Source organism: Gavialis gangeticus, unplaced genomic scaffold (genome assembly GCF_001723915.1).
Source record: "Gavialis gangeticus isolate Ggan-Ray unplaced genomic scaffold, GavGan_comp1, whole genome shotgun sequence".
NCBI classification, from domain to species: Eukaryota; Metazoa; Chordata; order Crocodylia; family Gavialidae; genus Gavialis; species Gavialis gangeticus.
In genome coordinates this window covers 86,514,270-86,524,885 of record NW_017729034.1, presented here as the reverse complement: position 1 = coordinate 86,524,885, position 10,616 = coordinate 86,514,270, and the positions used below count along the sequence as shown (strand labels likewise).

General features: G+C 37.2%; 1 protein-coding gene across 6 annotated transcripts in view; it reads left to right on the top strand.

The window, feature by feature from the left end:
- The window catches only part of UTRN (utrophin), a 692,661-nt gene that overhangs the window by 644,673 nt on the left and 37,372 nt on the right, over nt 1-10,616 (top strand). For 4 of the 6 annotated variants that reach the window (XM_019526790.1, XM_019526791.1, XM_019526789.1 and 1 more), the window contains 3 exons: nt 1,359-1,397; nt 1,652-1,717; nt 4,297-4,362. In XM_019526790.1, the coding sequence (XP_019382335.1) occupies nt 1,359-1,397; nt 1,652-1,717; nt 4,297-4,362 (171 nt within the window). The remainder of the gene's footprint in view (nt 1-1,358; nt 1,398-1,651; nt 1,718-4,296; nt 4,363-10,616) is intronic. The other 2 variants (XM_019526792.1, XM_019526794.1) reach the window with 1 other exon arrangement.

Below are 10,616 nucleotides of genomic sequence, written 5' to 3'. Positions count from 1 at the left end.
CCCCCCCCCCCCCCGCACTGGGACTTACTTCCTCAGCTTCTGGCATCAGTGAGCGCTGATAAAACTGGTGGCACCAGGAGCAGCCTTCAGGATGGGGGCTAGGGAGGCTGGCTGGTCTAAGGTGGGGAGAGCAAAGGGCCAGGGAGCTGAAAATAGCTCAGTCATGGTGGGTAGGAGGGGAGAGGTGAAAAGTGCAGCTCTGGGGCTGGGGCTGGGGCTGCGTAGGTAACTATACAGAAGTTCCATGACTGAGTCTAACCTAGATTGAGTGAGTCTGATACTACATCAGTCCTGGTTTAGATTCATGGATTTATAGATTGTAAGGCTGTAAAGGACCTTGGAAGATCATCGGGTCCAGCCCCCTGCACCAAGCAGGAAAGGTAACTGGGGGTGATCTTAGACTGGAATTTTTACACCGGTCTGTGTGCTTAGAACTTCTGTGCAGTTATGGGTTTAGATTGATTTCCAGTTGCTGAGACTGGGTCCGAGTGTAAGATCCATACCAGGGTGAGCTAAGTTACATCAGGTGATCATTTTGAACCATATTTAACCTCCCCCCATCTCTTGTGAATGTCTGCACTTAGCCCAAGAGATGAAGTTACACATTTAAATGGCAAAGTATATATCAGGATTTTAGTTTGGTGCCAGCTTTCAAATGTCATTATTTCTTGCATAAGAAGTCTTAAACTAACGCTTATCAAATAAACAAACAAACAAAGCAAGTTGCTTTGCCATAACCAGATGCTGCCAATCATGCCAAGTTTTGGGACAGCAGGGAAAGATGTCTGTTTATCCAGCTATGTGGGAGGCATATATATGGTTTGCTTACATAATGTTGCTGTAGTCAGTGCTGTTGATACTTCCCTTTCATAAGCAATAACACATCCATAAATATTTTCTCTTTAAAAGAATCATCAATCACTTCATAAAGTACTTGCTTGCATTTCCTATTTGATGTTCAGTCAAAAAATAAGCATTGTGGCATTAACCTTCTTTTTGCATTTTAATTTTTTTTCCTGCCAGGATGCACTTTTATAAATTCACTTTCATCAATAGCCTTAATCAATAGTCCCAGCACTTAAAGGAAAAAAGTCTAAACCTAAGATTACATCTGTGATGCTGTTTTGTATTTTTTGATACTGTTAATGCATTTTAACATCCTTTGTATCAGTTAATCTCCTGTCTTCTACATGGCACATTGCAGTCTGTGTAGCTGCTGCTTTTCTGTCATACTTGCTGATGTAAAACATCTGGGTATGCTGATGGTTAGATAGTTTGTGCTTTTTCACCTTTCTATTACTACAGTAGCATTAAAGTTTTTGTTCTGTCGTTTCCTTCTCTTTTTTTCTTCCCTGCAGTCCTATCACACTCATCAGTATGTGGCCAGAACAGTATGAGTGAGTATGCACAACCCCTGTGTCTGGAAAGCTAATATGCTGACTGTTCCCTTAAAGCTGAATAGTGGCTGGCTTGTTTGTTTAACCTGTTGCACACAGCTGGCCAAAACTCTCCTAACATTCTTTTTAAACAAACAAATGAAATAAAACCCTTTCTTATCAGTCTAATATATTCAAAGAAACACTTCTCTTGCCCTGTAATTTGAGTATGTTATACGCTCTTAAAATTATATTTGATTATTTTCTCTTAATAGCCCTTCCCAGTCTCCACAGCTATTTCATGATGACACACACTCCAGGATAGAGCAGTATGCCACCAGGTAAGAGACATACAGACTTCATATGGCTGTCACCTTTTTTATCATCCCACTATGTTTTGATCCCTGCTGAGTTGAATATATTTCATGCTAAATGGACATTTTTTATTGGAGAGGCAAGAACGGCTTCTGTAAACCCAAGGTTAAATTGCATCTTTGGGAGCTCAGGAGTTATCCAGGCTAAAATTTGATGCATCTGCTTCATTCAGTATCATTAAACCTGTCATCAATCAATATGGAATGGATAGTATTATAGCATTACTCTGAGGTGTTACTAGAACGTTAGCATCCTTCTGTTTTGTCTTCTTGTGTCTTACCTCTGATGTGACTCATCATTATACATAAACCCACTACAGGATAAATACTTTCTTTTTTAGCCACACGTATGATTCATTTTGACTTCAGTGGCTAAATTAATATTAGTAATTAACAGTGAACTTTAGAGGAGGGCAAAATAATTAGGAAATAAAGTGACTTCTAATTTGTTCTTCAAACAAACTGAGACTGTATGGAGTTCAGTTGCATCTGTTTTTTTAGGTCAGGGTAAATGGTATATTAGTCTTCAGAATAAACTCCCAAGAAATGCAGTAATCTCAGGCTTGAGTCATGTAAAAAGTAGATGAGTCATAGCTCTTAATACTTCTTTGGGGAACAGTCTCAAATCAGCCATGGAAAAGGATAAAGTGACTTTGTCTCAAGTGTCTTGAAATTCTAAGAGATTTCTGTATGGTGCATGCTATCTCCTTTGGGAAAGAATTGCTGACAACTGTTAGTAAATATGTGGTGTATTTTTTACCAGAAATTTGTTTTGGCATAGTTCATAACTCTTGGGGACATAATATCATTTGTTATAGATGCTTTCTTAGAGCCACTTGAGACAAAAATTGTATTTCCAAGTTAAACAGTTATATTTCATTCCAAATCAAATTTGTGAATTGTCATAAATATGAGACGTATAAATACGATTCTCTTTCCACCCTTCGCCCTGAAGACAATTTGGGGTTAGCACCCTAGCACGTCTTTTTAAGACAAAGTGACTTGACTTCCTGGATACTCTCAATTCCACACTGTTTGTGGACAATCCTTTCCTCTCTCGCCAGAACTGGGAAGTTGAGCACTGGTCAAAAATACTCCAGAGCCTCTCTGGAGGTTTGTGATTACAATTTACCTTCAAACAGCAGAGAAGCTGATTTATACCTAAAACAGAATCTTCCACATTTTGCTTTAGATATTTTTGTTGTGGTTCCCAGTCTACCCAAATTTCATTTCTGTAGCTTTAAAAGAGAAATGCAAAGCATGTATTTACTATGCCAGACTGCTTGATGCTGACTGTCTTGCCATTACATTATTTATCTGCAAGTAGCATAAAGGAAAAAAAAAGACAGCTTCAAAACCATTTTAAAAACAGCTTAGCTGTATGGGCAAATGCAAACAGAAATGCAACAATTACCCGTACAAAATGGATAAATTAACACTCAAGATGTTACCTGATACCAGTGACAACTTCATAATTTTCATTTGACAGTTAACATTTTTTTGTCCTTCTCCTGTAACCATTAACAGCAAAGTGTCTTATTAAGGGCTAAAACTGTAAAATAACTAATTGCATGGAACAGGTGCCATTTCTGTAGAGAAAATAGCTTCTCTGTTTTTGGCACTTATGCAGAATTTAGATTTTATTTCCACCTGTGTAGCTATACTTGCCCTGCATTTCCCTGCAAAACATGCTCAGAAGCCTCCCTTCTGCCCACATATGCTCCATGGGGAAAAAATATACAAGTTGTTGTGTAATAGCCAGTAAATCCCCAGAAGTGTGGTCAGAATAAAACTGACTAGTGACTGCTTGGGGCCAAAGAAGCAGGAGAATGATGGCCCTTCCACCTTTTAACTTATTAGCCTGGGGGGGGTTAGTCACTTAACTCAGGAGTCACAGACCCAGATTTTGGAAGCAGGGAATGATTTTGGACTCACACTTCCCAGCAAAGTGCATCATGTCATGGGCTAGATATTGCCCAGCTCACTCTCCAACCCTTCTCTTGAAACTGGTCTGCTGAAGAGCCAAGAGGAGGAAAAGGGTGGTCAGTGGGGAGGACACTTCCTTGAAAGAAGAAGGACCCCTAGGGCCCCTGCCCCAGCTGCCAGTGATGCATACTAGGATTGCTGCAGTCTAATTTAATGCAAGTTGTAAATTGTCTATATAGTCTCTAGGTGCCTTGGAGTTGCCTAGAATCTTGGAAATTACAGAAGGCCGACATTTTATTCTTTAATCTATCCTTAGGGAGAGAATGGTTTACAGGTTTCAGTACATCTTATGAATACTCCTTACATGGAGAAAGAGGGAATTTCAGTTTTTGTAGGTCTTTTGTTTCACTGTATTTTTAATTATGTTAAAAACCTGAAGCCCCTATCAATAATTATAGCATAAGTTAAAGTCCATCATTCAGCTAGGTTCTCTCTCTGTGTGAACAACCAGTGACTTAAGAACTTAGACCCATCACCTGTTACAACCAGATCTGAAGCATTTTAGGTACTAGTCTGATCTCGCTATTGTTTCCCATAGTCACATTGCCCCTTTTTTTCAGGCTGGCCCAAATGGAAAGGACAAATGGCTCTTTGGTCACAGATAGCAGCTCCACCACAGGAAGTGTGTAAGTAAATCATAGAATTAGAGCTACTGGGGGAGGCCAGCTCTCTAATATAATCTTCATTGTTTGCAACACTGAATTTCAGATCCAGTTAAAGAGAATAATCAGGACACTAGAAACACTTACATAAATTTCAGGCTTCCAGAAAGTAATGGCATAAACTGGCAATATTTATTTAGCTGGAGGCATCATTTAGGCCATGTACAGGCATTGGTTTTTCCTGGGAGAAACCATGAGTGTACAGATGTTCAGGATTTTTCTCCCATAATAAAAATGGCTGCTCCAAGAGAGAAATAACTTAGGAACAATCAGGGTTAAATCACTCCTAAGAGAGTTTCTCCTGGAAGAGGAAACATCTGTACACCCAGGTCCTGTGCAGTACGGCTGTTCTGTCTCCTACACATGCTGAGATGTGTGCATAGGGTCCCTCTGGCTGTGCAGTGTCAGCACTGAAGGCTCTCTGCTCTTCAGGGACTCAGCACTCAAATGTGTGTTTAGGTGTCCCCAGAAAAGTTTTTCTACCAGAAGATGGCAAGCTTCTTTGGGTAGATATGATATTTTTTATTAGACCACCTGAGTAGCTGGAAAAAAGTTCTTTGCAAGCTTTCAGGCACAAGCGCCCTTCTTCGGGCCTAGGAATGGAGATCTCAGAACAGCAGAGGCACCCTATACCTGACAAAGGGTGCTTGTGCCTGAAAGCTTGCAAAGAACTTTTTTTCCAACAACTCAGTTGGTCTAATAAAAGATATCACATCTACTCAAAGAAGCTTGCCTGCCTATGTCCTTAGACCAACACAGCTACAACCAAAAACTCTACCAGAAGAACAAACCTGGGAGAATTCTCCTAGATTCCTTGAACTTGCATATGCAGCCTTTAAAGTGAAGAACTGTACCTTTCTCAGCAGTTCTTCTGCAGGAAATCAAGTCACTTCAACTGGAAGAAAAGCCTGTATAAAGTCATTTAAATATGTGTTTCTTTCCCAGCTTTACCCATTAATTTGAAAGCAAAATGTAGTCGGTGAGGTAATATACGGTGCTGGAACAGTTTTGTTATGTATGCTTATGTTTCCATTGTTCGTTTTAGCTGCCATTGGCCCATCTGCCCTTAGAGATATATATAAAAAAATAGCTTTTATTGATTTATTATTTTTTATATATTGCTGTCATTTAATATTATTTAATATATTACTTTACTATAATATTATGTTTTAAATAAGCGAATGATGAAATTATTGCAGGACTTATAGGATAGTTTGCTTGTAAAAAGCATTTGAGATATTTTTTTCTTATTAAAAGAAAAATACTACTGATTTTTTTTAATCGATTGTGTGATTTACTTTCCACCATTTAAAACATGTTTTTCATATATTCTGGTTTTCTCCACCAATACCTAAATCATGAGTTTTATGAACTAAATCAGTTTAAGAGGATAGATCTAGCTGTTGAATTTGTTTGTAATGCTTTTGATTCTTGCAAGGGAAAGATAAAAAGGTGTTTTACTTTAGAACGCACGTATTTATTCTTTCAAAATATAATATATTACGGTTATTTCAAATAATTCATTTTTAAAGGTGCATTTAAGCTAACTTTTAAGTTATTTGACCTGTTCTGGCCTCCTTAATAATGAGGTCATACACTATTGACATGAAGCCAACTAGCCCTTTCGATTCATTTGAAAAAAATCAGAAGTGCATTACCATTTGATCTGCGTACATAAAAGGGAAAGTGAACTGCTCATACACTTGGTTCAGTTATTTATTTATTTACTTTATCAAATCAGGTGAAGAAGCAAGAACTACATACATTGTAATCTAAATCAATGTGTGCATATCACCTGTCAACTTAATTGGTAGTCATTTGATTATCATTAATTATCAATTAAAGTCAAATGCTTGTTGTCTTCCCTTTCTTCTAAAGCTTTTAAACCTTTACATTTCATGGATATAAAATTATCTGCAAGTTTCATAATACAAGATAATTCAGTATGTTTACCATGCTGCGTGTACTAGGTGGACTTTAAAATTTGAGTCTTGGTCCTGTAGACAGTGTAATAAAAAGGGACTGATAGATAAAATAAGTGAAATGGGTGCTCACACATTTCCCAAAGTAGAGCCACAGGTATCAAGACAGGCAGCAACATTTGCTCTTTTCTTTCCAGTTGCATCCCAGTGCTGTTTGCAGATGTTTCTCAGGCTTTCATTGAAATGTGTCTTTAGGTCCACATTTTTCAGTTTGTGTCTTAATGTATTTGGGCAAAATTCCATTTTCTTAAAGCACTTTGTTGCACTTCAGGGAATAATTACTGATCTGGAAATCAAGTTCTGAGCATCTCATAATCAGAGCTTTTTTCTGTGACGTTATTTTATCAGTTCCTGAGTCCTTCAGTTTATTGCAAACCTGTAATAGGGACAAAGTCACATTTAATACTGGAAAGCTGCTATATCTGTCTTGTCTGCTTAACCTTCTTATTAACAAACTTGTTAACACATTTCATGCTCAAAAGAGCTTATATAAGAAGACTTCTGGATTTGAATGACAATGGGAAAATTTCAGCCATCAGTTAAATAGCAGAAGAGCTTTGGCAGCAATATTCTGGAGCATGCTGTAAGCTTAACTGGTTGTTTCACAGAATTTCTGTTTTCTCCTTATTTCTCACTCTGATTTTGTTATTCCAAACTCACTATGATTTTCCCCTCTCTGAAACTCTGTTCTCCTAAACTCGTATATCTTGAACTTCATTAAAATAAACATTTTCCTTGATTAAACCCTATTGGCTGAAAACATGGAAGATCTTTTGTGCCGAAACCTCCCTAATGTAAACGCAGTATTTTGATGTTAATATTTTAAAAGAGGGGAATTTTTTCACTACATGTCCCTTACCACATGTTTTGGAAGAAAATTCTAAGCATTTGGACAATCCTGCTATCTTAAATTTTATAGGTAAATTGTGTTTTACAAATGCATATAAAGCTAATGGATGTTCATTTTTAAACTAGATTGATCTTTGATGAATATAAAGTGAAAATGATTGGGGAAAAAATATTCCTTGTTCTCATAGAGACCCTGGTCTTCCAGCTTGAGAAACACTGATTTATTTTAATTAAAAGAAAATTAATATTGTTGGGAAAACAGAATGTATACTTGTGTACTAAAGTATTGTGATAATGGAATATAATGATCAGTGTGAAGCAACAGGCCAAAACTTAGTATAGTATTACAAAGTTTTGATTTATGTTGACATAATCTCTAATTTTTAGACTTTTGTGAAATGAAAAATGTTAAGATGCATAATGCAAGTAATTTTCTGCATTAAGCCTCCTTGTCATATCCACCAGGACATTTTATGTAATAGAGATGTGTGCTAGAATTATTTAGAACCTACAGTTCTTATAATAATGATACCTGTTTCATTGACCTCTTCCCTGCCAGCCTCCTACTCTGCCTGCTATATTGCTGAATGCTATTAGCACTTTACTGAAAAGCATTTTACCTGAGAAATTCAGCAGCACAGCCAGTAGGAGGTTCTTCGGTGTATAATGCTTAAATCATTTAATGGCATTTATGCATCTGACAAACATCAAGTTAGAGTAAGACATTAATTTTAGTTTGTAATCAAATCAAGAAAAGAATAGAGAAGAAAAAGTAAAAGGGGGGAGAGAAGTTTGAAAATCCTGTTGAACCTTCAGGGTTTTGATATTTCTTGGGGCACTGCTAAGTTAAAAAACAGTTTCTGCAGGCTGGAATATGTGATATGTAATACGAGAGCCACAATGAAAATGAAAACAGGAATGTAATTACCACAAGCGCATCCAACTTATAACATACAATTTAATTTATTATCCGCTTCTCTTAATCAAATAGAATCAAAAATACACAAGGGCACAGGACGAGTCTGTCAGAAAATTGGATCTTTTTTTTAACAGCTTCTGAAAGTCATGGATAACTGCACTCACTTGCCCTTTGCTCCCCACACTCCTTTTCATGTAATAGAACCATATCCCTATTTGAAGACACACACATACATGCACACTAGTATATTTTAAGTGCAGATCTCCATGGGGGTTTTTCCTGTGATGCCTCTCTTGAGTCTTACTTTCCTACAGGTCTTTTTATATAGCTTCGTTAGTGTTGTGATTTTGCTACCTGCGGAGGTACTAAACACTTATCTGCTGTGGTCTGATGTACCATTCCTTTTCATATTTCTTCCTTGGACCCTATGTAGGCTGAAAATCTTTAGGGAACTAACTCCTGAAATAGAATAAAGAATTAATTTTTCAATACAGTGTTCTTATTCTGGTTGCTGCTTACCATCTTCCATCAGTTCTGGGGAAGAAAGAGTGCTAGATTCACAGTATGAAAATATCTTTTGCTGGAGTGCTTTTGCCATCTCCTTGTCTTGTAGGTCACCATGAAGCCCTGTGTTGGAACTTCTGAGCTAGAAATAGATCTGTCTTAATTACTGTCATGAGATTGTTAGTGTAGACACAAGGTCCTGTCTTTCAGATAGATAATTTGGCAAGACAGACAGAAGGCAGGAGAGAGACTCTGGGCAAAGATTTATTTTTTCCCCCTTAAATATATTTCTTCCTTTTATCAGGTGGTCATTGAGAGGGAATTCTATCAGTCACTGAGTATGCTGCTTAAATGGACAAATCACTACTCCCAATCTTTGTCCTCTGTGTTGCATGTGAGTTTGGCACAGTGAGGGAGAAAGGGTACCGTTTGCTCCCTATTGAATTAATATGGTTGTGGATTCTGAAATAAGAAAATAAGTAAAGTTCTTCATGGACAGTTTGTATTTAACTGTCATCCACACACCAGCTAGTGGCAGTGCAGTGAAGAAGCCACGAGCAATTATTTTCGAATTAAACTTTCTAGTTGTTTATAAATCTTCTGGTAAAAATATGCAGGTTAAACAGAACACTGAGCTTTGACAGAATTTCACCATGTAAGATCTGAGCTTTGTGAACACTTCAAAAAGTGCTATTTTAGGTATTCAATCTAACTTTGCTTAATGAACAAGTCTAATTTAGACAAGGCTTTCGGTATCTATTTTAAAGCCAATTAATCAACCTGAAATATTTGATGCTGTATATCTCCTGAACTTGTCTCCCTTAAGATGAGAATGTCCCTTGAACAGTACTTAAGGAGCAACCTTCATTGCAATGGGTGGTTTTTTTTTTCAAGGTGGTCAGTGAAACACATGGACAAAGCTATGTTAGGACAAAATACGTTAGGACCTCTTCCAAACTTCCAATAACTACAATAGCCTTTGAAGTAGGTTATTAGTTTGTAACTAAGCCTTTGGTTAGTAACAGAACAAGCAAACATGAGTTTCATCAAGATCATTTAATTTGCTGGAAGCATAAAAAAAATCAGGAGCTTGTTCTTCCAGATAAGAAAAGAAAATACTGTTCTTTGTCTTCATTGGCTGACTTTGTTCATCAGCTTTCTCTTTTGTCTTTGACGGATTTAAAAGCGCACACAATCCCAAATAAGTATAAATGTTATGTGTATATTAAGTGTAAATAATATATTAAATGTATTATTCTTTATTGGTTTGCCTGTAAAGATAAAGACCAGGGCAGCAATCACATTGTCATTTATTTTCAAAGGGACAGTTGCTAAAGATAGTATAGGAATCACACGTAGGAATGAGTGCATACCATTTTGATTCAATTTGAGAGTAGATGCTTTCAACAGCAACTTTCTTTCAGTTTTCACTTTAAGCTTCAGTAAGTTAATAATTTATAACAAGAACCTACTGTAGAGACAATTACACAAATGGGAAGTATAGTGGGAAGGAGCTTCTCATCTGCTACTCTTGTAGCTAACTTTGTACCATAAATGAGCACATGTGCAGAGAAATACTGTAAATTGGAATGAAAGACAAGACCATCATCAAAGATGAATTGTTAGTTTTTTTCACTTATTATGCATATTCATTAGGCAATACTTAATGATGAATCTTTATTTTCACATCTAAATGACAAATCAAAGTGTAGAATCCCATCTAATGACTTATGATATTGGGTAGAAAAGTGTTTCCATATTAGTTTAACTTATAGAATCATAGAATCAATGAGTCGGAAGAGACCTAGACAGATCATCTAGTCTGATCCCCTGCCATGGGCAGGAAGGAGCACTGGGGGTGGCAGGGGTCATAAGACCCCAGCCAGGTGCCTATCCAGTCTCCTCTTGAAGATTTCCAGGGAAGGTGAGAGCACCACCTCTCTGGGAAGCCTATTCCAGGCTCT